General features: G+C 48.2%; 1 protein-coding gene across 11 annotated transcripts in view; it reads right to left on the reverse strand.

Annotated features, from left to right (window-relative positions):
- Tiam1 (T cell lymphoma invasion and metastasis 1) overlaps positions 1-26,581 on the reverse strand; it is a 358,490-nt gene that overhangs the window by 15,794 nt on the left and 316,115 nt on the right. For 10 of the 11 annotated variants that reach the window (XM_011246112.3, XM_006522978.4, XM_017316936.2 and 7 more), the window contains 7 exons: positions 18,974-19,077; positions 10,044-10,223; positions 8,981-9,049; positions 8,566-8,691; positions 6,464-6,572; positions 2,179-2,358; positions 1,789-1,907 (listed from right to left, as the gene is read on the reverse strand). In XM_011246112.3, the coding sequence (XP_011244414.1) occupies positions 1,789-1,907; positions 2,179-2,358; positions 6,464-6,572; positions 8,566-8,691; positions 8,981-9,049; positions 10,044-10,223; positions 18,974-19,077 (887 nt within the window). Of the gene's footprint in view, positions 1-1,788; positions 1,908-2,178; positions 2,359-6,463; positions 6,573-8,565; positions 8,692-8,980; positions 9,050-10,043; positions 10,224-15,056; positions 15,449-18,973; positions 19,078-26,581 lie in introns of those variants that run through there. The other variant, NM_001145887.1, reaches the window with a different exon arrangement.

Here is a 26,581-nt window from a genome sequence, read left to right on the forward strand (position 1 = left end):
ACATATGGTGTGGTGTATGTATGTGTATGGTACGTATGGCACATGTATATGGCAGGTGTGTGTGGTAGGTGCATATGTGTGTGTTGTGTACATGTGACACTCACCTTCTGTTACATGATGTTCTAGTCACCTCCTGCCAGATGCGGTAGAATCTAGATCCCTGCCCATGTGAGCTGGGGCACAGCCATGACTTGGGTTATGAACTTGGCATAACACATCTCTATCAGACCTCAAGAACTTCTACAGTCCTGCCATGGATACCCAAGACAGCAATCTGGCTCCTGCAAGGATCTATCTGGGTTGTAGAAAGAAGCCTTGAAAGGCATGGGTAAAAATGGACTGCCATCACCTCCGAGACGTCCTGACAACTTTGCGCTCAGTGACAGTACCAAGAGGCTCAGTGCTGCTCACTCTGCCCAATCGCAGCCCTTGGGTCTCCAGCTGCCCTTTGGTTTCTTCTCCCTTTGAAGCCTCCGGAGCAATGGACCACTAAGGGAAAATATCCCCTTGGCTGCTTCTAATTTGCTAGGCACTAGCTATGTGGCTGGTACTTGATGAAAACTAATACCCTAACCCGGAGACTCAGAGTCACACCCCAGAGGCATTCACAGAAATAGCCCACACTGGGTTAGGGTGCTCACTTCCTCATGCAGTACAAATGAAAACCAGAGACCCCAAAGGCAAAGAACAGAACACCAGATGCATGTTTACTCTACCAAGAAACAGCTCAGGTAAAAATAAAGATTCTTGTGTAGCCTTGAGCATAGTCAGTTCGATGCGTAGGAGGCACACCATGGGGTATACCTGAAGAACTGCCTAGGTTAAGGCTGGCCTTGGGGGATACTTTATAAGGGGTGGGGAGGGTCATCTTAACCAGAGGCAGGGATCAGGACTGGGAAAAATGGAGACGGTGAACTGACCACCAGTATGTGTGTAATGCTCTCTGACTTACAACACAATGTGACCAGCTCCTTCAAGCATCTGTCACTGTGACTTCCCTGCCATATGGACTTTACCCTGAACTGTGAGCCAACATAAGCCTCCTTCTAAGTGCTATGGTCTGAGTATTTCCTCAAAGTGACAGTAAAAGAAACTATGACATATGGGGCTTTAAAGACAATAGTCCTGATGTATAGCAGTTTCCTCAAGATTGAAGTATTCCATCTCCCAGGAAGATCCTCAAGACAGACATTAAATAACTCAAAACAGCTTCAGGAAGTCCCTGAAACTGACAGGATTCACCGTAACACCCCCCCCCCCCCCGTAAGCAAAATAGACAGCTCAGAGTCACTCTCAGACAAGTCAGGATGCAGTGAATATTCTTAGCCCAGACCAGCTGCCCTGAAGAAGCAGAAACCAGCTCCTGGAAGAGGTTTAGATCAACTGAGTCACTTGGAAAGGACACTGTCCAACCTGTTGAGCTGCCTGCAGGCTGTGCAATGAGCTCCAGGTTCCCAGCTTTTGTTAGCTGTCACCATGCTGGGGTGGGCTTTGGTGATACAGCTGTCCTTGAGTCACTTCTGCTCCTGTAAGTAACCCCTTACCCATATTCCTATATGTAACCCCAATAAAACTCACTAGTTCGCCAAACTAGACTTTGGTGGTGTCTGTATTGTTGTCTATCATGGGGTCCTTTTTTGAGGTCGGGTGTTTGTATTTCCTGAGGAAAAGTGTTGTTGCACAACACCAGCCAACGGAAACAATCGCACCTCATAAAAAGAGAGTATCATGCTGGGAGGGAGGGGGGGTTAGGGGGATGGTGGAGTGGGGTTCAACAACACTCCTTACCTCTTTCTTCTCTCCCGTCTGCTCAGCAATCAGCTGGTCAAACACAGCACCAAACTCTTCGTGGATCTTCTGCATCTCATTGATGTGACTGGCGACCTTGTTCATAGTCTTGATGGCCACTAAAAGAACACAGGCATTGAGAAGGAGCTGTGCAGAGGTTAGGCTGGGACAGGCATGGTGGAGGTGTGTGTGTGTATGCATATGCATGTGTATGTATGCATGCATGTGCATGTGTTTGCACGTGCACGTATGTACGTGTATGTGTATCCATGTGCGTGTGTGAATGCATGGATGTGTATGTATGTGTTTGCACACACACATATGTATATGTCTGTGTGTGTGTCTCTGTGTGTGCTCACGTGCGCGTGTCTATGTGTAACTTCTGCTCACCGTCCAGGTGGTAGTGTTCCTCGCTCTCCGCATCGGTCAGCGCAAACAGCTCCCTGAGCAGAAGCGGGTACTTGAGGACCCTCTGGATGGGCTTGATGAGGTAAGACTCCAGCGTGGATGAGTGCTGCTGCCTCGGGTTCTGGGCATCGAGGAACGCCTTGAAGGCTGTGTCCGTCTTGGCTGGAAGGGACAGAACACAGGCCGTCAGGCACACTCCATCTAATTTCAAGGCTTCTTTTTATAGGACTGGGCACAGCAGGCTCTGGGGAGCCGGAGAGGTCTTTGCTGAGGCACGCACGGGATGGGCCTGTCGGTCGTGTGTGATTGACAGGGACGAAGACTAATTAAAGGGTTTTGGTCACCCTCCTCATATTGAGCATGTCTTGCCATTCTGACATGTGACTCTTACTGTCCTTGGGGAGAATCTTCGCAGGCCTAGCCAGCTCCTGAAGATAGCACATGATTTGCCTGAAAGAATCAATTCAGAGAGCATCTCTCCCACACCTGCTAATTCTAGGAGGTGCTGATGCTCCAGGTCCCCAGCCGCTGGGGCAGATGTCACACTGGTGGCTCAGCATCTGCCCCAGCCCAGAGGCCACTGAAGTTATTCAAGCTGGCATGCTATTCCCTCATGTCCTGAACAATCCCAGTGCTTCCCCTAAGGGACACTGCATGGCTGCCTCCTTCTCCTGGGACCTGAGACTGACAAACTGTGGATGTCCTCTGATCTACGAGCCTCACCACGCAATAATCATAGCACCTCCAGCTGCAATCCCCTCCTGGTTCCCACGCTTCTAAACACTTCAGTGTTGGGAGGAATTTAAAAACAAGCAGAAAAAACAAACAAATAAAAACAACATTAAAAAAAAAAAAGACTAAAACAGGAAGAGAAAGAGCATCCTACATCTCCTTAAAGTGGAATGAGGCAGGATCCTCGGACAGCCTGATGTCAGCTCTGCAGCCTACCAGCTCTTAGCTTCTGGATGGTGGGGATCACGCCAACTGAGCTCGGAGCTCTGGCAAGAACCTCTTGCCCAGTCTCACTTTCATCTGTGTCCCAGCTGGGATGGCAGGTGGCCCAGGGGAGCCGTGGAGAGGGGTACCTAACCAGGATGGTGGGGAAATGGCTAACGGCTTCCAGGTGCAGGGGGAAGCAAAATAAAGCAAAAGAAAGGGAGGGACAGTCTGTAACTTCACTGTGGATGTCAACAACGTCTGGGCTGGTGAACGTGTGACTGTGCTGGCGGGGTGGCTGCCCCACTGTGGGCCTGTCGGGTGACGAGCGAGCCGCTCCTCCACACCCTCCCTTGCATGTTTCTTCTGCTCAGTTACTTTTGAGCAGATCAGTACACAGAATCATCCCTGCTAGGACAAACTCCTCCTTCATACTCAGGACCTTAGTCTTCACCAGGATTGCGTTTGCTCATCAGAAGTTAGATTCAGCCCTCTGTGGTCCCAGATTCAGAGGAACCCGATGGCTCTTGAAGAAATGAGCAGTTTCCTAAAAGGCAGTGGCTACTCGTGTACTTATTAAAATCAGTCCCGCCCCCCGGTTAGTTACCTAAGACCTGAGATACTGTGTAAGGGCCTCATGAAAGGGTGAGTCTTCTGCTTTTACCCAGCAAGAAAGACATCAGTCCTAGGAAAAGGAGCCCACAGGGCCACAACTTCTGAGCCCTTTGAAATCCTGTTAGGAAGAATCAAGAGCACCCTGTGTCTCTGATCCCAGCACTCAGGAGGCAGGGGCAGATGAGTCTCTGTGAATTCACGGTTAGCCTGGTCTACATGACAAGTTCCAGGTTAGATGGGGCTACAAAGTGAGACCCTGTCTCAAAAGGAGAAGAGGGAGTGGAGTTAAAAACAAAGCGGGGGAGGGGAGAAGGGCGGGGGGGATCGGATTCTGCAGGTTCAGATCATGACTCTCCTTTCAAAAAAAATCCCTGGAGGAAAAGGACAGAGTGACACTGGCCTACAGGTGCTAGGGACGCTGGTCTGGCTCGAGAGCTGTCCCATGGAGAAAGCTGGCTTCTAATATCTGATTATGTTCAGAGAGGGCCTAGGAACCTCCTGCCTGAAAAGCCCACCCTGGCTCTCAAGTGCAGCCGCGTAGCTCTCAGTCACTAAGTCATGAACCGAATTTCCTATGAGGGAGGAGTGGGCTTCCCTGAACATGTGCAGTCCTCCCACGAACACATGTAGTCCTCCTACCCTCCCCGACTCAGTCTGCTAAGAATCATACCTAGAAACAAGCTCTGGGTCTCAAAAAACCCACAGCTCAACTGACAACTAGAAAAATGTAGGTCGTGCCTACTGTTTTATGGGACAATTGGGAGTGAAGATATGCTTTTCAGATGCGAGAAAATATTAGTGAATTGAGAAAAAAAAATCTACACAGGCAAAATTTAATCTAACTGAATGATTTTAAAAGTACTAACTGCTTGAAAAATGATAATGCCTGCATAACTTCACTACAGAGCAAAAATTCTAATAATGGCTATTCTGGCATTCCGATAACGATTATCAATCAATAAAGGTTTTAAAAGAAACACACACACAGGCAACACAGCACTGTGAAAATGGATTAAGATCAGACCACATGACAGGGAAATTCTGAGAACCCTGCTGCATAGACTAGCACTCCCAGCATGCCTGCCTCATGCTGTCCTGGGCAGGGTCTTTTGTCGCCCAGAGACCTGCATTACTCTAGTATTTCCTAAAGTTAAATGAAGTGAAGCTGGTCCTCTTGGGCAGCAAACATAAACCCAACACATGGAAGTCACTCGTCCAGGCACTTGATGAGCAGAGGCTTTCTTGGCAACCACAGAGCAACGCTGAGGTGAAGCATCCGCGTTTCCATAGATCTTTCTGAAGCCACACCTTCCACTGAGTCCACCCTCCAAAGCACTTCCTCTGTCTGCAGCAGAGGATGATACACATATGGTGAGCATTACACTGACACCAAAGGTGAAAACCTTTAAATAAACTGGATTTAAAAAAAAAAAAAACACCAGGTCTAGCCAGATAGTCCATGCTGGTCTCGAACTCGAGACCTACCTACTGTCTCAGTTTGCTGCGTGCTGGAGTTACAGATGGGTGCTGCCACAGGGACCAGACACAGGTTTTAAAATGGATCTGCAGTAACTACACAAAGCCATGCGGTAGGCTGTGCTATCTTCATATATACATACACGATGACTGGTGGGAATGATCAGATACCCGTCAAAAACATCCTCACCGACATGTGTTGATAACACTCTTTCTTCTAACTAGTGTTACTCACCACCACTCCGCCGTGCACTCTTGCAGGAGCTGGGGCTTAACCCCAAGGCTCTCTGCACACAGGGTGAGCGCTCTACCCGCCCGTTGTGCTAGATCCTTTCTGTGCACTCGGACCGTATCCCTCCCCTTTAGCTGCACTATCTATCTACTTGCTAACCTGCTAACCGTCCTCTTCCTACGAACCCATCCAGTCCTTCTCAACCTCTGGTGACTGCCATTCCTCTGTTATCTCTGAGAGATCAGCTTTCGCCTGCCTCTGACCACCACACGGTGAACTGTGGAGGCTGCAGAAAGTTTGTATATCTTCAAAGCCTCCAAAGGAAGTGTCCGGAAGTGCAGCACAGGGGCAGGCAGTGTTTGTCTTACACGCATAATGCATTCAAGGTTTGAGTCTTAAGGAGAGGGGATGGGGAAGAGACGGGAGGGAGAAGGAGAAAATAGAGGTGGGTAGAAAGGAGAAAGAGCGGGAAGAAGGGAAAGGGAGAGGAGGAGAGGAGAAAGGAAGTGGAGGGGGCAGTAAGAGAACTCCCCCAACATAAGAACTATACTTTGGACTGTGTAAGAATAACTACAAGAAGAGTAATTTTCACAAATAACTGAAAACCTTCGGTAGTCACACTGATGGCCACTGGCACACACCTACGCATAAAAACAAGCTCAGGAAAGACGACCTTCCGGAACGGAGTTCGAGAAGCACAGTGGTCATCACAGAAATGAATGAGAAGGAAGGGCAAAGGGGGGCTGCACACCACTGCAGGAAGACCTGCTGAATCGAGCCCAAGATGGCTCAGTCAAAACTTCCAGTGTGAGAAAACTCATAAATGATGAATTTAAGACAGTAATACATCTCTCTCCTCAAAACCAACACTGTGGCATACGGGATGTCAGCCTCGCACACCGGCCAGCGCCTCTCGGATTTCTCTCCAAGAGCCATCCACCACAGCCACCCACACATATGCGAACCAGCAACCAGCACACCCGTCCAAACCACCGGACCCTGCCTTACCTTTCACCAGGACCTTGGGGACTTTTGTGTGGCTCGCACAGAAGGCACTGTAGAGCTTGAAGCGGTCCGCGTAGTACAGGAAGGATCCCCCCAGAGAGAAGAGCACTTTCTAGATTAAAGAGAAGAAGTGCGGTGGGTTCGTGCCCCTCCTCATTTAGACGAGGCGAGGACAGGAGGAGATCACCTCTGCCTCACTCTGCACCAACCCCAGTCTCCAGGCCTACCAAAGCATTTAAGCCCCTCCGTCGTCTCCTGTCGTCTCCCAGGGAGCAGATAAGAACCTAAGCAACACCAACGCAGAAGACGTTCAAGTGTAGAAAGCAGGCACCATCTCTTCAGCCTGGACACGCTGCCCCGAGGTGACCAATCACCCCGGGACAGACCTTCCTTGTTAGGACAGATACACTTGGTGTGTAGCTTTCTATCCCTCCCATTTGCCCTATGAATGAGGAGGGAGCCTCAGAAGGTCCACGAGGCTCTGGTCCTGCTCAGGGAGGGGCTTTCTTCATTTAGGCTTAGAATTAAAACACAGAACTGACGAGGTGAGTCACCAGTTATAACTACCTGCTACAAAAACCTGGGAACTTCTCTCCCTGGAACCCGTGGAAGGGTGGAGGGGGAGGGCCAGCTGGCCTGCAAATGCTCGCCGTGGCACGTGTGTCCGCACACATGACAACGATAATCAATATTTTTTAAAAAGAATTAAGAGTTAGGTTCCAAGCAAGGGCTTAAGACTTTACATGTGAATGATAACCTGGGCTCACAGACACAAAGTTTATCCAACACACAGTGTGGAGGAAGTTCAGGTCATCTACTAATAAAGGAAATGTCTTTTTTAGACCACACGTAACTGGCATCCACGGTAATCAGAGACTTGAAGTCTCTTCCTTCATGTTCACCTCTTCCTCTACTTCTCCAGGGCCACGGCTACAGGTCTATGTAAGATGTGACTATCCGAGTCATGATCACAAATTAAACAGGAAAAGCTGGGAAGAATCACAAAACAACACCACATTGTTTACAGTAATGGTTACCAAGTGTTTATCATACAGTAACCAGAAAAAAGTTATCTCCGATATGTGTTGCACATGATGGGAGAGACTCCTACTGCAGGTGCCCTGTGCTGTCACCTGCAGGACTGTGGAAGCCCCACAGGCTAGCATGCACTGCAGAGTCCCAAGAGGAAGTTCCATCAGCCGGATGTGAACCAGCTCACATTATCATGGCTGCCTGCGGGTGGGAGGCAGTGCGAGGTGGGAGCAGGAAATCACAAGTGACAGGAACTGACTTTTGAAGATGATTATGTCATTGTCCTGACTATGGTGACGGCTTCACGGGCACTTGGGAATGTGTGTGTGTGTGTGTGTGTGTGTGTGTGTGCATATGTGTGTGTATATGTATGTGTCTGTGTGTGTGCATGTGTGTGCATGTGTGTATATGTGCTCGTGTATGAGTGTGTATGTGTGTGTATGTATACATACACACATATATATGTGAGAATATATATATATATATATATATACACATATATATACATACATACATACATATATATATTCTCAGATCCTATACTTTAAATATGGGTGGTGCTTTGTCAATGACATCACAGTTGATCCTAGTGTTAAAAGTACAGGAGGTGTGACATGTAAGCCAGCACACACATCATTGAGTTTTGTTGATTTGAAATTTGGCACAGGAAATTCCTGCCAGGGAATATGAACTAGGGAGAGGAAATGAGCCATGTGTGAGTAACCCTTCCCGGGGCCATAGTCACAATCATCACTAAGACTACAAGGACACTATGCATTTGGACAGGGATCAGTATGACCATCAAAGTTCCCCAGGACAGCATGGATTCTCCTTACTAAGAGACCCGAGCGGCTAATTTAATTTTGTTACTAGCTAACGTAACCTTCAGGTCTATGCTGCTTCCAAAGGAGACACTGGCAGCTAAATACGTTTAATCAAGTCCACAGCATCAGACACGCTCCTGAAGTTCAGAGCTCCGCCTGCAGCACAGCGTCAGGCATTCACCCTGACCCACAAGACAGGCAGCAGCAGCACAGCGGGGTGGCTTTATGCAGCTTGAGGACCGGGCTTACCTTGAACTGGTCAACCTTCTCCAGCTTTTCCAAGTCAGGGACCAGTCTTACTCCATCTTCTAGAGTCTTAAGGAACTCGACTTGAAACTCCACCATTTCGGTTAAATTTCCAAAAAGTACATCAAGCTAGAAAATGAAAAAGAATTCAATCTACCCTGTATCACATGAGGGTTCACCAACTTTACTTGGGCCTGACTGCACGGTTTCTGAGTGCTAAAGAGTCTACTCTTAGAGAATGGGGCAGTCGCTCTTGTTCCAAGTGTCCATCAAGACTTAACAAGCTGCATCTGACTTGCTGTGACCCAATGGATCAAGATGCACCACCCCTCAGCGTTAGAAGGGCTCGATCTCCCGTTCCTCACCAGCAGGTCAACAGCAGTGAGTACCTCACAAGATCAAGACAGCCCCCCCATACCTCATCCTGGGTGAGAAAGGTCTCCTTCTGAAGGGGCTTCAGGTATCTCTCCATGAGGCAGTTTAAGTCCTACAAATTGGAAGGACACTTCATTAGCATACCTCAAAGTCTGCAAGGAATCTATGGGATTGGAAGACAAACTGTGTTCCGGACTCTGAGGAGCCAGGGATGAAAGCCCGTTACCACAGGAAGAAGCAGGCTTCTTCTACAAGGAGCACAGACCCTGCAGGCCCCACGGGCACTTCGGAAATCAATTCTTAAGCTCACGTTATACTCTGAGGCTAGGCAGCTACATACAAAATGGACATGACGGTGTCCCAATAAAACTTTATTTGCAAAAACAGGCAGCAAGGTTGGATATTGCCTGCGGGTCACGTACAATATTTAGCTGTGTTTAGACTAAAATAGAAGCAGTGAAAATAGATGGCCAGCCCTGGTTGCTTAGGCAATGATCCTAGTATATGAGAGGCTGAGGCAGAACTACTTTCAATTCAGGGCCAGTTTGGACTCCAGGGTGAAACCCTGTCTTAGAAAAACAGAAAGCAACCGGATCACACTGCTGTCAGACTGGGGTAGGAACAGAACAACTACTAACACACAGGAAACAGATGTGACCCTTCCCTTGAACTCATGTCCTTATGCTTGCACAGGTTCATAACCACTGTGTTCATAACCAGTGAACCATCTCACCAGGCCCTAAATTCAGATACAGCAGCAGCTTATCATACAGTTAGAAAAGTCAGAAAGATGATTTAATATTCACCAATCATATGAATATATAAAATAACTAACAATCAATGTTAATCAATATTCTAGTTCTGTAAAAGAAATCAAGATCTCGATGTCCATAATTGGACCTCGGTGTAGGTTTACACCCAGGCAATGGCCCCCTTCACTCTTTCCTTAAGAGAAGGAAAGGTAGGTAAGGCCTTGAGGGGTGTGTGTGTGTGTGTGTGTGTGTGTAGAGAGAGAGATAGGGGGAATGTTGGGGGGGGGGGTTGGAGACTGGGAGGCTGAGGGGTTTGGTGGCTGAGGAGGCTGGGGACCCAGGAGGCAAACGTACTTTCACATAGGTGCGTTCAGTCTCCAGCAGTTCACAGATCACCTTGCGCAGCTTATCCGCATCCGACAGCTGTCGTGTGGTTGCCAGCTGAGGGCTTGTGGCATCCTGAGGGGACGGGCTTGAGTCAGAGGGGCTCATCTCGTGCAGACTCCGGCAAAACGCTGCAACCTGTTCTGTGCTCTGTGGGGCACAGCAGATAGTGTCACCTCTCAGCAGGGAGCCTTGCTGCCCCACACCCCGTCCCTCACAAGGCATTTTTCAATGTAAGGAATGCTAGTGAGAGCTCACTTCCCCTCGGACACACTATTATATTAATACTCATTCACAGGGTGTAAGAAGGGCTATAACTCCTACTGACCAGCTGAAACAAAGGGGGCCCAGAGAGGTTAAGTAACTCATTCAAGGTGGCACAGCGGACCTGGGATTTGAACTACTAAGCATATCTCAGAGCCTGTGATTTTAAGGGGTACCGGGGTGTGGGGGAGTGTGGTTATGTATGGGGATAGCCAGGGAGTGTATAGAGAAATGCTACCAAGGAATGAAACCCAGGCCTCCGAATCAAGTGCTCTGACACCAAGCTAATGCCCCAAGCCCAAAGCCTGGACCCCTCCATGAGAAACTGACAAAGGAGAAGACAGAGGCATGGGATTAGTGCTGCCCGACACAAAGAACAAGGCTTCCCATTCAGTCCCGAAGCTGTTCCATACACTGTCCACTTATGTAGACTGCTGGAAGACAACGTCTATCTGTAGCCACTAAAAACTCCCACGTGTAGACAGATGGCTGTGTTTTTGTGAGTTCTGCTGTTTCCAGCTTCTTCTCTGAACAGGAGGCGAGTGACCCTGAAACAGGCCACTGTGGAGCTCAGGACAAGACGGAGGGGAAGGCTGCAATGATTCCCCAAGATTGCCTTCTCCATCTCAAGTTTAGGATTCTGCAGTTCCACCCTACAGAGTGATGGCAACGGCCGTCTGCGGTGTAAGCTGATGAAAAACCCGGTGGGCTCAGCAGCTTAGTCCACTGAAGCCCCGTTCTCCTCACCACCCCAATGACACGGCTCAGATCCTTTAGATCAGGACCTATGGTGGGATCGGAAGGACCTGGGATTTGGCTTGGGGTGGTTTTTAAGGACAAGGTCTCACTATATAGCCCTCGCTGCCCTGGAACTCACTATGTAAACCAAGTTGGCCTTGAACTCACAGACATGCTAGCCTGCCTCTGTTTCCTGGGCGCCGAGGTTAAAGGTCTGGTGGAGTGGACTGCCCCAGGCACTGTTTTGGAGCGAGGAACCGTGTTTGTCTGTCAAATGCACATGAATCAATCACGTTGGGTGGATACCTTCCTCCTTACATTTCTCTTCAATCCCCTTGTTGTCTTGATTTCAGGTGCGGATAAAAAAAAATTATTCCTTTATCACCTAGGGAGAGCATCCTTTTCTCAAATAAGTAAGGCAGGAACACTAAGACCTGGTCTATAGATACAGTGAAGGTCATTTGCATATGCAAAAGAGAACACGGAGTTACTCAGAACCTCCCGAAAGGTTCCTGAGGGGCAGCACAGGGCAGGAAAGCTCAGGGCCTGCACTGTGCTTCACACAGCTAGCACTCCAAGTCTCTTCTAATTGCCATGGCTTATTTATGGCTACTGCTAACTCCGCTACCTGCCAGAAAGAGCATGTCGCCTGTCACAGGTACTCTTCAGGATCCTCCAGAGAACCGCGGGGTTTAGACGAGTAATGTCCCTTAGGTGACAGAAGGCTCACCCAAATGGGCTGCTCCGTACGCTACGTGAGTGTTATCTCAGTGAGGTTGCTAGAAAGGAAAGACGACCGGTTTCCGCCAAAGCCTCTTTGTGCAGAAACAATGGAATTAGTTATGATAGGACTTCACTAACTTGGGGTCATCTTGATATAGTCAAATTGGGCTTTGTCATAAAAATAGAAACAAGGGGAACAAACATAGTCATCCTAACATAATGTTCACGTCCCCTTTTAATGATCTGATGGTAATTAAGACAGTGTGGTTACGAGGGAATAAAAACTGTGCCCTTCTGGAGAAAATCTCACGTGCAGAAGATGGTAAAAGCTGAGTGAGTGCCCAGCCCCCATCCTAACACAAATTTCCTGGGGCTGCTCTGGTTTGCCACGTGGCTAAGGAGGCTAACAAACAAAGGCGCCCATGGCACCTCTGTGTGCACCATGCGCCTGTACAATTCCATCTGCAACCACAGCTGGCTGTCCTTCACACACAGTTCCCATGACAAACGCACCCAGCACCAAACCCCAATTATCAGTAAAATACCCTTTCCTGTACTTTCAGCACTGAGACGGTTACCCAGGTGACTCCGGGTACCACTCCACACAGAATCCTCGGCTGCACAAAAGCAGCCAGCATCGTGAGAGGTTCTCACATACACCAGAAGCAGGGCATCCCAAAAGACATGACCCATCACAATGGGTCACTTTGCGCAGGCTAAATACAGAAGGTGTGGAATGGGATTTCTGAGGTTTTGAGTCCTCCGTGGTATCATGAACACCCAAAGATATCCATTTGCCAGAGTGGGACAAGGGAGCGCCTTGGTCTCTGTGACGCAGCATCTGTCTGCCGCTCTGCATCCCCACAACCAGAGGCCTTCCTGGATGGTTTCCCTAAGCAGCCTGGCTATTCTCCCCCCTCCCTTCTCCCTCTCTCTCTCTCTCTGTGTGTATGTGTGTGTGTGTGTCTAGATATGTGAGCATACACATACATTAAGTGTGATTATCCAACTTTATCTTTGGGGTGACTTTCTCAGTTTTGCACTATCAGTGGAAAACACTAAATTTGTCTTGGCTCTTCCAGGGAACACCCTGCTTGCAAAACCTTTATCAAAGTGCATTGTATTTTATGTTCCTATGTTTTGTGCACAATAGCTCTACTAGTTGTCATGCATCTCTTAATGTGCCTGATTTAACATTAAACTTCATCAACAGCTGTGTGCATAAGAAACCCAGTACATGCAGGAATTGATACTGTGCACCCATCCATGGCTTCGGGCATCCACTGAGAGTCTCAAGATGTAGCCACAAAAGATAAAAGGGAGGCTGTTCCTCAGTTTCCCTTTAGAGAGCTTAGCCTCAGCTTCAGCCACTCCTTCCTCGTCAGGGCCATTTCTGAGTGTTCTCTGAAGCTGAACGGGACCCCTCACACCATTCCGCTCACTAACTCGAGGTACAGGCTTCCGGTGTCCTACGGTACTGACTTGAAGTAGGCGCCTTTTTTCCCCACTGCTAATGCATGTTACGTGAAAACGAATAAAACTTTCATAATACACGGAGATATAATGAGTAGCGTGTTTCTGTTTGGAGAGAATTTAAAGGATACTATAAGGTTTGAGAATTTGGGTTGGTTAAAATATCACCCCCAAAATATCCTTTCAAGCACTATGAAATGGTGCTCCTTTGGGATATCTCTAAGCTATCAGCTTCACATATGGTTGGCCACTTCAATCTCCAGCTCCCTACATCTGCCTTCCACTGTGGCCAAACTCCTAACGCACAAGGTCAATATGGACCCTGTCCACGTCACCTGCAACGGTGCAGCGTGGAGAGAGGAAGACCTGCCCATCCATCGATGGCTATCGGGAGGCTATGGGTCGCTCACACACCCAGCCCTGTACACACACACACACACACACACACACACACACACACACACACACGTGCCCAGCCAGGCAGCCTGGGTGGGAACTTCCCAACATGCTCCCACTGAGAGCAGCCTGCAGGTACTTCCAGTAGGGAACACAAGACTCTCTGCACTTGAGGACCGGTCACCCTAGAAACCAAAGAGCAGCACTCACAGGCACTGGAGAGTTTTAAACTGTTGAAGGGGCAGAGGTACCTGCCCCCAGACAAAAGGGAGAATTAGCCAACACAAGGAGGCAAGACAACAAAGGAGGAGCCAGGCCACTTTCCCAAGGCCTGCGTGAGGGAGGCCTGGTGTTTATAACATCCTCTCCCCCCACCCTGTTCATTCAAGATGAAAAGAAAGGACAACAGAGGAGGCGACAGACTCCTGAGAAAGCTCTATCAACTGGAGCCACCCAGCTGCTTAAGCCTTCCTGTTATGCAACCACAAAAGGCACCGTCCGCCTGCAGATGAGCAACTTCTGAAACTGTTCTGACTCTGACCGATTTAACACTGCCCACGGATTTAAAAGAAAGGAGGGAAGAGTGGCCTCAAATCTTACAGCCTTTATTTAAGGTTTTTTTTTGGGGGGGGGAGAATAGTGAAGCTAAAAAAAATTCACAATTTTCGAGGGCATTACAGTCATTCACAGCTCCTATAATTCTTTACCTGCTTTTGGGTGGCTTCTAACAAATTTCAAACAAGGAACAGCTAGGCCCGGGACTGTCAAAGTTTGTTTCGCTAAATGACAGGCTGGGATGTCAGCACTGGTATCAGAAGGCTGCTTTTGTGGAGCTGTTCCTTGCCAGGAGCCCGCTCTGCATTTCTTTGCGGAGCATTGCCGTTTACTGCCAGAGCTGGATCTACTGAAGTAGGTCAGCTAATGTTAAACTGTCCTTACCCACTGCAAGTCAGCATACAGAAGACCCAAAGGGGCAAGCGCAGTCCCAGCTGCAGGCTGAACACTGCTTTCCCCGGCCCAGGTCGGAGGTGGGAGGTGGGAGGTGGGGGGGAAAGGGCATAGTGGATCAGTCACAAAATACGTTCCAAATCTCAATAGACAAAAGGAAAGGGGGAAAACATCAGTAACAGTTAGGAAGATTTTAAAAAATGAAATAAAAAAGCCACAGGTGTCTACCACATAAATCTAAAGAAAATAAATAAATAAATATAAAGACCCAATACAAATTCAACGTCATGCAAACTATTGACTGGACCCCATCCACTGCGATCTATGCTCTTCGTTAACAAGGGTGCCCTGAAGCGTCATTAATAGAGCCTGGAAGCAAGTCTTCCCCCAAAGCAGTGCACGGGGCGGGCGGAGGAAAGAGACAGCAAGGCGCTCGCTCACCAGGTGAAGTGTGCGGTAGAGAGAGTCGCCAGCCCTGTCGCTCTCGACCCTGGGCTTGCGCTTGATCTTCCACAGCGAAGACATCCTCAGAGATAGAGTCTCATGGTAATTCCTCCTAGCACCTCGTGCGCGCGCGTTCAGAAAGGAAGCCGAAGTTTCTTAAAATACTCAGAAAGCCCCAGCCGCTTCCCAGCTTTCTGAGAGCGCTCTCTCACCAGGATATCCCATGCTGGCTCTCCCGAGCAGACCTGGGACCACATCTCAATGCGGTGGCCGCAACCCCCCCAGAGCGGCACCCGCTTCCCGACTCCAGCCCGGGAGGCTGTCAAAGGCGGCTACATCTTGGACAAGAACTCATGCTTTGATTTTACCTGGCTCAACAACAAAAGTTCCAGAGAGAGGCAAAGCAGGCTAGAAAACAAAGCCCAGCACGCCTCCCCAGATGCGGGTGGCTCTGCCCTGCAGCCAGTGGGATCAGCTGATTGGCTAGCGTCTCGAATGGCACAGGAATATTAAAAGTGCCCAGATAGCGCAACTTCGAGGCTCCCCACCACACAGACCAGGTCTTTCAACTGGGCGCGCCCTGCAGCATTTTACAGATGCTTAATTACGAAAACTGATACTTCCCAGGTGATTACAACATGTGTGAAAAGGGTACGTGGTAGTGAATGAAAAAGCCAGAAAAAAAATTATTCTAATACATTTTCTAACTGGAAAACTCAGAAAAGCCAGAGCCACCAGAGAGCCTGGAACACAGGACAGGACGCTGGGCTCCTCTGACCTAGGTTAATTAGCATTTCATTCCACAAGCAAGAGTTTTCAAGAAGTTGTAAAGGGGAGTAAGTTACCCAGTGGATGAGGAGACCTGAGGCTGTCACCATGCCACCAGAGGAAGGAGGCAGTGACAAAGGGAGAGGTGACTACATTCCCCTGCCTTGTGACAACCCCACCCATCAGTGCGACATTCCTGAATCATCTCCAGAGAACAAGCTCACCATTACCCACTTGCTCAGCTCCAAACGGCCAGGCATGGCTAAACCGCATTTAAAAGACAGAGCACAGCCACAGCTTTTACCCTCCATCCAGCTCATTTGGAAGGAAACAGCAAAATAATAATAATAAACAAAAAAGAAAATAAAAAAATAGGAAGAAGACAATCACGGGGTCTCCGGCCTCACGTTTCCCAGCAGAATAAAAACTGATAACACAGCGGGCCATGGTGGCGCACACCTTTAATCCCAGAAGACTGGCTGATCTCTATGAGTTTGAGGCCAGTGGGGTCAGGTCAACATAGTTAGCTCTATGCGGGCCAGTAAGACCCTGTCTTTTAAAAAATCGAAGCAAGGAGGAAAAATAATTTATTTCATTATTCTGTTGGGGGCAGGCGTGATTGGGTGCAGGGCATGTTACGGTCCATGTGTGGAGGTTAGAAGACAATTTGCAGCAGTCGGCCTCTTCTATCATGTGGGTCCCAGGGATGGAAATCAGGTGGTCAAGTTAGGGGTCGGGTTCCTTAACCTGCTGAGCCACGTCGCCACCCAGTTTCTATTTATTTACTAGGTACGGCTCTCTCTGCTTGATGAGTGTGTGTGCATTCTGATGAGGCTTAATATTCTCTTCCAGGTTACAGCAGCATACACTTCAAAATGAATGAATTCACACACCAAGACAGTAGATGCAACCAAAGCGGTTAACCTTAATCAAGAGGCACTTTAAGAAGATTAAGCGTTAGGAAGCCGGTTAAATGGTTCGTGGCTGTGTATCTAATTGGCCTCTAGCTCCACTGATAAATGAGTTCCCTCTTTCATGAAGCCTGGTATTCAATGCCAGCACAAAACAACCTGGTCTCAGGTGATTTAAATGGAGGGGGCACCAATAACACAAGGCCTGGAACAAGACTGTTTTCTTTTTCTCTTTTTTCTTTTCCTCTCATTACCACAGGACTGTATGGTGTCTCTCTCCTCTGTAAAGTAGAACTCCGTGGCATCTCTTCCAGGAGTGTTGTCAAGATTAAATGAAATGGTACCCGATATATCCAAAAGATAAAATTAGTGTGGCTTTAATTGATTAATATACAGTGGAGCCCAGCCACCAAGATCTGCCAGTACAATTTGAAATTTCTGCTTTCAAACCTCTTAAATGAGAAACTTAACCTCCCCACAGGTGCTGGCTAACAGGAGCTCAGTGGCGCAAAGCACTGGTCTTAGGACTTCCTTGCTGTAATAAACACCATGCAAAGCAACTTGGAGATGAAAGGGTTTATTTGCCTTGTATCTTTTAGTCACACAGTCCATCACTGAGGGAAGTCAGGAGCTGAAGCAGAGGCCACTGAGGAAGCGTCTGGTGGTATTTATTCCCCACGGCTTCCTCAGCCTGCTTTCTTATACCATGGAGGACCCCTGCATGTATATGCAGGACCAACAGTGAGTTGGGTCTGCGTTAGTCATAACCAAGAAAATGGCACAAAGGCTTGCCTACAGGCCAATCTGATAGGAGCATTTTTTTTTAATTGAAGTTACTTCCAAGATGACTCAAACCTATGTCAACCTGACCAAAAACAAACAAACAAAAACCAACCAGCACCTGCTCTTGCAGAGGACCAGAGAGATCAGTTCCCACTGCCCAAGAGTCCCCTTACAACAACCTATATCACCAGGAAATCCAACTCCCTCTCTGGCCTCTGATATTTGTTTATTTGTTTAATTTGTTAAGTGACTTGTTAAGTGTCAAGGAACAGACTAAGCAGTTGGAGAGACCAACAGAGTCTTACAAGGTGATTGTCCTTATTAGCCTAAGTCTTAACCATACTCAAGACCAGAGTCATGGGAGAGAAGGGACTGCCAGATCAGAATGGCCTTTGGGCAAGTCTGTGAGGCACTGTCTTGATTGGTGACTGAGGTGGGAAGGTTTAGCCCACCGTGGGTGGCACCAATCCCTAGGCAGATTGTCCTGGACTCTCTATAAATAAGTTAGTAAGTCAAACATGGTAGTGGAGCTTTTAATCCTAGCACTAAAGAGGTAGAGGCAAAGGGATTTCTATGAATTCGAGGCCAACTAGGTCTGAATACTCAAGGGAGAGATGGGGAGGGAAGCAAACTAGTTATGCAGGAGCCCTCGAGCAAACACCTCTTCCGTGTTTCTGCTTCAGGATCCAGCCTTAACTTCTATCAGACGTGACCTGAAAAGCATAGGATGAAACAAACCTTTCTCTTCCCTTAAGTAGATCATGGTCAGGGTGTTTTATCACAGCACCAGAGAAGGAACCAAGACAGTGACTCCGTCTGAGAACTTGTCTTCTGGCCATGGGGATTGAGGAGCAAAGGGGCTGCTGTGCACACAGCACTTGGTAAAAGAGCACAGAGCCATGCAGAGTCCCGGGCAACAATCACACTGTTTTACACCAGAGCAGAAAAAGAAAGTTTTTGCTCACCATATTCGACTTTAGAACACTATAACTGGCTTAATAAAAACCGTTTCCTTTCCCTTTAACGTAGAAGAGTGCACCTTGGACAAGAGCTGAGAGCAGATTGCTCAAATGCAGCTCATTACAGAGCCCCTAAGTGGCAGAAGGCACTGCCGACTCAATTATGCACACATAGGACGATGCTTCATCCTCCACAAATGAAGACAGAAGAAGGAAATGGGGTGAAATTACGGCATTAACAGGGAGCTCCAGCCGCGGCAGAAATTAAAGAAAGAGGCCTTCAATTCATTACAAGTAATTTCTGCCCTATATTCTCCCACATGGGTTTGTTACGGAGACTGTAATTTAGATTTCATATCCAGCTATTTAGTAACATCTCAGAAGTAAAAACACTGGATCCCACGGAGAGCCCGCCTGAGCACACACAGCTGTCGGGGTGGCCTGTCAGCTGTGATCCTGCAGGACATGGGATGTGAAAATGAAAATCTCTCACCTTGCTGCTGTGATCTGTCTCATCAGAAGACTCCAAGTCCGGTCCTTCGCCCTCTTCTGGAGCTGTCTCAGCACTGCTGCCCTGCTCACTGGAGAGGCTGTGCCCTGTCACACAAGAGCAGAAGAAAGCAGGGGTCACCATGAATAGTCATGGTTGAGCGCCTTTGGAGTGAGGTGGCACAAGGTAAGCACAGACCTTGTGTATACCGTGTATACACCGTGTATGTGCACTGAGGAGTCTCAGAGTGCACATCACGGCCTTGGCTCAATAAATGGAATTTGTATTATCACTGCTGTGGTATTTCATATACATCTTTATCCTTTATATGTTGGACAAATATAGTGATCGCTATGGGCTAAATAGTTATTCCCTACAATCCTTACATTGGAACTATGATCCCAATGCCAATGGGGTGGCATTTGGAGGTGGGAGTGAAATTCAGACAGACTAGGTCACGAGGGCTAGTAATCTGGAGGAGGGTTCTTGCCATCAACAAGGGGCTCCTGCACTCACACAGACACATGCATACCCATGCCCATACACATAAATTCATGCATGCACACACTCACACACACACACACACATACACACACGGGGTTGGGGGACAACAACTGCTGGACTCCTGGGGATTGGTTAAACATAGATTCCTATTCCACAGACATGGAACAGGACCTGAGAGCCTCTACTTCTTAGTAACTCTGCATGTTCCCAGTGAATGCTCAGGTCCAATGTCCACCACTGGATCCTTACGCATCAACCCCTTCTCACATAGAACCTGAACATGCAGACTCCTATCTAAGACTCACACCCCTGAAGCCACATGAAAGGAAGCAACTCTCTGGGTCAGGACAACATGAGGAGAGAGTAGAAGGGAGCAAGATGGGGTTCTCTTCCCTCAGACTATGATCACCTTTTGTCCTAGTTACTGCTCTGTTGCTGTGAAGAGACACCATGACCAAGGCAACTCATCAAAGAAAGGCACTTAACCGGGGTTTGCTTACAGCTTTAGAGAGCTAGCCCAGATCATCACGATGGGAAAGCACGGTGGAAACTGAGAACCAAACATTCAAAGATGTGAGCCTACGGGGCTCATTTTCACTCAAACCAACGCACCAGCACAAGGTCTTTCTGGATTTTCATTGCAGGTACAGGGGACGGGAGTAATGCCAACCCTCACTGGCATCACAAAATGTGCACAAGTGGGCCATGCTAAAGCAGGAAGCCAAAGGCAGCCTTGCCAGACACCAGAGGGCTGGGAATGTAATTCAGTGTGAAAGCTCTTACCCAGCATGCCACAAGCAAGCAAACAGACAAACACAGAGCAAATCCCTGTGAGGGCAGAAGACTTCAAGGAACATAATCCAGCTACCTGATACAAAACGTCAAACAACCAGGCTGGAATTTTTTTTTTTTTAAAGTGCATTAAAAAACCATGCAAATTAACAGAATTTCTAAAAATAAGAACTATGGCCACGGAAATTAAACAGTTGAGGAATAAGAAATAAATCGAGGAAAGAGAACGGATTCTCAGGCCCGTCTGAAAGTAGTGCCTTATTCTAGCAAAGAAAACCTAGGCACTGTAATGTGAGCGGGAAGACCAACCGAAAGTCCGGACAGAGGACTGCGGCAATGGCTCTGTAGTCAAGAGCACTGGCTGCTCTTCTGAAGGAACCAGTGTGATCCCCAGCACCCACACGACAGCTCACAACCACCTGTAACTACAGCCCCAGGACGCTGTACACATGTGGTAAACAGATATACACTCAGGCAAACATCCACAAACACAACACAACAAACACCATAGTAAAACAAACAAACAAACAAACAAACAGAGCACACACAGTTCGGGCGTGTAGAGCTCAGTAGTAAAGTCCTTGGCTAGCTACAGGGAGGCTCCAAATTCCGTCCCTGGAAACCGATAAACAAATAAACACATGAATAAACAGCAGAAGACTCTCAAAACAGAGACTGCAATAAGAAGTTCTTAGAAACAGGGTTAAGCACATTTACCTCACACACACAAAAAAATCTCTAAAAGATGTACTTCAGGGGAGAAAGAATAAACATATAATCTTTTAAAAAATCTGGTATGGAAGCTGAAATAATAAAATGCTAACACACAGGTAAGGCTTAAAATACAAAGCCCCACCTCCTCTCCCCAAAAGGACATCTGGGTGTAAAAACCTCATGGAGATTAAACAGAGCTGCGGGTGATTAAGGCTCTGCGCAGTCATTTTATTCATCGAGACGGCAGTAGAAAAGCTAACTTTGGTTTCTTCTAGGTTAAGAATCGTGTCCAATAGCAAATACAGAGACAAAGTGTGGAGCAGAGACTGAAGGAAAGGCCATCCAGAGACTGCCCCACCTAGGGATCCATCCCATATACAGTCACCAAACCCAGACACTATTGTGGATGCCAAGAAGTGCTTGCTGACAGAAACCTGATATAGCTGTCTCTGAGAGGCTCTGCCAGTGCCTGACATATACAGAGGTGGATGCTTGCAGCCAACCACTAAACTAATCACGGGGTCCCCAATGGAGGAGTTAGAGAAAGGACTAACGGAGCTGAAGGTGTTTGTAACCCCATAGGAAGAACAATAATATCAACCAACCAGAGCTCCCAGGGTCTAAACCACCAACCAAGGAGTACACATGGAGAGACCCATGGCTCCAGCTGCATATGTAGCAGAGAATGGCCTTGTGGGACATCAATGGGAGAAGAGGCCCTTCATCCCATGAAGGCTCAATGCCCCAGTGTAGGGAATGCCAGGACAGGGAGGCGGGAGTGGGTGGGTGGGCGGGGGTACACCCTCCTAGAAGCAGGAGGGGTGCAGAATAGGGAAAAGGGATAACATTTGAAATGTAAATAAATAAAATGCCCCCCCCCCAAGAATCATGCCCAATTTCCAGAGGAGGGGGGGCATCAACCCACCCACAAAACCTCGAACCCAGAATCTGTCTTGCCTACAGAAGTGCAGGGACAAAGATGGAGCAGAGACTGAGGACACAGCCAACCAATGACTGCTCCAACTTGAGACCCATCCCATGGCAGAGTCAACCCCTGACGCTATTAATGATACTCTGCTATGCTTGCAGGCAGGAGCCTAGCCTAAGTGTCCAGCAGTGGATGGAGGCAGATACAGAGACCCACAGCCAAACATCAGGAGGAGCCTGGAGAGTCAGGAGGAAGAGTGGGGGAGAGACGTGAACAAGTCAACGGGTCAAGAACACCATGAGAAGATGCACAGAGTCAATAACTTGGGACCATGGGGGCTCACAAAGCCTGGGCCACCAACCAGGCATCATGCAGCAGCTGTACCTAGGCCCCCTACACATTTGTAGCAGGTGTGCAGCTTGGTCTTCAGGTAGGTCCCCTAAGAAGTGGGGCAGGGGCTATCTCGGTCTCGGCTCCCAGCCATTGGATCCCCTTCCCGCTACCTGAACGGCCTGATTGGACCTCAGTAGGAGAGGATGTGCCTAGTCCTGCTGGGACAGATGTTCCACAGTGGTGGGGGTAATCCAAGGCAGGCTCCCCTTCTAAGGAGAAGGGGAGGGAGCAGCAAGGGGAGGGATTTGTAAGGGTAGGAGTGGGAGAAGAGGAAAGGGGGTCTGTGATCGGGATGTTAAGTGAATAAAATGGGGAGGGGGAAATTCATTTCCAAACTGCAAGAGCAAACAGTCAAAGATCAGGGACAGGTTACATAAGTTATAAACGGAATTTAAAAATGCAATTCAGGAAAGAGAAGGGAGAATAAGTAAGACAAATGAAATGAGATCATAGAGACAGAAATGAGATCGCAGAAGCAGGTCAGAATACACGAATCTGCCAAAACACATTAAAGACTTAAACACAGTATAAAGCAGAGCCCCACGAAATGTCCAAGAACACAGAGAGTCAAGACACGGGGAGCACAACCAAGCACACAGAACGCTCTGGAAATGAGTAAATCCAACAGGCTCCGTTAGGACATGGAGGATGCAGGTGTTTATAACGGCTAAGCTTGATTCACGAGTGACTTCATAACCCTGGTCCCGGGGATCAGCCATTTACACAAGCAGCCACCCACCGAGGGACAGCTACGTGCAGGCCGACCACACTGGCGGCATCTTTCCTAGAACTAACTTTTTTTTCTTAAATAAAAGTCCAGTGACACCGAAGACAGTACAGAAGAACAACAAGACTGAGGTACTTTCCCTGCCAGAGGAAACCCAAGATAAACATACAGTAAGATAACACAGGCATAGAACAGACTGCTCAGAAGAGCCCCTGCCCCTCGGTGGAAGTATAGCACTGAGCAGACGCCCCAGGGCAGTCAGGAAAGGAACAAACGTCTGACAAATTCGGGGAGTGCCTTGACGGCCCATGTTGGAAGGAAAAAATAAAGGAAAGAAAACACTGGCTTCTACTCACCCCATTCCCAGAAAACCAGCACAGGGTGGACACAAACAGAAATGTCAAGCATTTAAGCTTTAAGTCTCTCGGCAGAAAATATATGTGGCAAATACAACTAGCAAGAGAGAAGGCAAGGGCATACAATACAGGTCTGGGGCTTGTAAAAGTCACGAGCTCAGTCCCTCTTACCCTACTTGGAGCCCAGCACTGGGCTGGGTCAAGGCTTGCTTTGACCAGTGGAAATAGTCTAAGTGAAAATCCACACATTTCTAGCCAGGGCCCAAGTGGTTGCACAGCTCCCCGTTCTTGCCCACCGTGCAAAGAAACTTCAAACCACGGTCTGGGGGACGAAGGGCTTCACGGAGAGGAGGGCCCTACTGGAGACCCAGTGTATATGGGGCTCGTGTAACAGAGACCCAGTTACACGCAGACAAGAGCAGGGTCAATCACGCAGCCTCAGACCAGTCCCAGACCAGCTGCGTGAGCCGCTGCAGAGGAACACAGCAGTCTCCAGCCCCCTGAGGCTGGCCTACACTGCCAGGTTACAGAGGACCAAGGCTGTCTTGCAGTGAGACACTCTGCAACAATAACCACTAAACCAATCAGGGCTGTGTGCTGATGACCAAAGAAACAGGACAGAGGAAGTGACAATGGCCAGCTTCAGGAATGCTGAGGGGAAGGCATAGGATGGCAGTCCAAACAGAAAGGAGACATCATCTTCCCATATTCAAATCCTCCTCTGGAGACCCTCGGCTTAGTGGGACCTATGGGTCATGATAAATGTGTAAGTATCATGTACACACATACACAAGTACATAAAATAGAAATGTAATGAAAGGATTACAGAAAAAGTCATAAAGACTGCGAATTTGGGCATGACTGATCTCATGACCTTGTAGAGAAAGTAAACCATAAAGGACATTAATGATTTCTAAAATTATTATTTTATGTGCACCGGTGTTTCGCCTGTATGTATTGATGTGTGCACCCCTGACGTCAAGAGAGGCTGGAAGAGGGTATCCGATCTCTTAGAACTGGAAGAGACAGTTCTCTTACAGACAGTTGTAAGCCACCATGTGGGTGCTGGGGATTAAACCTGGGTTTTCTGCAAGATAAACAACCATTCTTAACTGCTTAGCCATCTCTTCAACTCCAACACTAAGGACTTTTAAAAACATAAAATGAAGGCGCCTCCCTCTCCCCCCAGTCTGCAAAATTAATTCCCATACAGACACTCAATCTGACAGATGCCATCGACCAACTCTCGCTGCAAATCAAGACAAGGCGTTTACATCCTCCATACCCCGGCAGGACCCACAGAGACAGGCCATGCGCTAAGCGACAGAAAGCAAGGGTGCCAACAGCTTACAAGGCACACATGGCTGCAAACTTTATCGCCAAACAAACAGGGACCGTGTGCGTGTGGCCGCGTATCAGGGGATCTACTGAACTGGACCAGATTTGTTTGCAGGAAGACAGAGCTAAGCACTTGCTCTTTTGTGGTGCCTCTCCCTGCTCCCTCTGAAATCTCCATGGAACAGCAGAACAAAACAGAGCCTTCCATCTGTGTATAGCACAGAAAGCCACTGACTGGCCAGGCAGATCTGGCGCTGTCCATGCCTGGTGCAAACAATTCCTCCTTTGAACCCGAGTGCCTTAGTCTTACAGGGCCTTGCCTGTGCCCCAGATGCCAGGGAATCTACTTCCTGCAGGAGGTGCATCTGCGCTCGCTGTGGCCCACAGCTTCCTCTTAGCAGCAGACAGATGTGCAAAAAGCTTACTGAAGGGTCTCGGGCTCTCCAATCTGGGCCTGGTCTGAATGGGCTCTAAGGTGCCACTGGCGGATGTCAGTCACCCAGGCTCAGCTCTCTCTAGCCACTTATCGAATAAGCAGCAGTGAATGTCCTGCTAGAGAGCCTGCTGTCTTTACTACAGAAGCGCAGGCTCCTCACTGGGATAGTGCAAGGTGCCTGCTTCACCTCAGTCAGTCAAGGAGTCGTCTAGGGAGGCTGCATCAGAGAGGCATGGCCACCGAAATGAATGCCAGCTCTAATAACACAACTTAAGAGCGACAGACTTTTGAAAGAGTGTGTATGTGTATATGTGTGTGTGTATGTGTGTGTGTCTAAGAAGGTCTTGCTACATAGTCTTGGCTGGTCTAGTTACTACATTACTTAAGACTGTCACCCAAGTGATGGCATGACAGGCTTCTATCACCATTCCTGGCCCTAAACATATGCTTAAAACTTCTGAAAGGAGACCCCCAAATGCTAATGATAATCCTTACAATTTGCATAGAAGTTGATTTTCTGCATAATTACTATGGCAAGTAGCCTTGTTCTGTTGATAAATTTCTTAATCTCTATCCTATGCCGCAATAGTTACTCATTTTGAAGAAGCCACCATCAAAAATAAGCTCTCCTCTCGTTCCTTAGCACACACGACAGAAAAGGGATGTGGCAGTCGAGCATATTAATAACACAATAGATGCGTGTTTAAGATGCTTCTAAGAAACTTAGGCTCTGTACCCCTCCTCCCACACTGATGCTGAGATGCACAGCTGAACGAGGCACACGTGTGCCTTTTAACACACCTTGCCCATGATGCTCGACTGGGGCAGAGTTTTCAGGGGAAGGGGGCAGAGGCAGTCTCTGAGGGCATTTTGCTTGGGATTGGGCAGGCCACTACTGTCTTACAAAGCTTGTAGGGATATATAGAACTTCACACCAAAGAATTACCTGAGCCAAAATATTAAGATGCATACCACAAGGAATCCCGTAAGAACTGAATAGCGGCTTCTTGGAAACTCTATCCAAGCATCCCTTTCCGGTTCTCATAGCTGCCTCCCCTTCACAACACAGATCCTCCCAGAATCACACGCACTGAGGGACCTACCCTTGTGTTCTGTCCCGGCTCCCTTCCTGGTGTGTTCATAAACATGTGCTTGGGAAAGAAGAATGAAGGGAGGAACAGGGGGACTTCGGTCAGAACTATGGACCACAAATGACCACAGACTGGAACTAGGGCTTAGAATACGCTGGAGTGCAGACCTGGGCTTTCAAGGCAATGGGAAGACAAAGTAAGGAGAAAATGTACACCGTGGTCAGTTAACAGATTTCCAACATAAAAAATGTCAATGACGTGGATCCTGAAATGGTATCAGGCTCTGCTTGTCACTAGAACCCAGGACAGAAAAACGAGTCTACGAACAGGGA

The sequence above is a fragment of the Mus musculus genome, chromosome 16, assembly GCF_000001635.26.
Source record: "Mus musculus strain C57BL/6J chromosome 16, GRCm38.p6 C57BL/6J".
Classification (NCBI taxonomy): domain Eukaryota; kingdom Metazoa; phylum Chordata; class Mammalia; order Rodentia; family Muridae; genus Mus; species Mus musculus.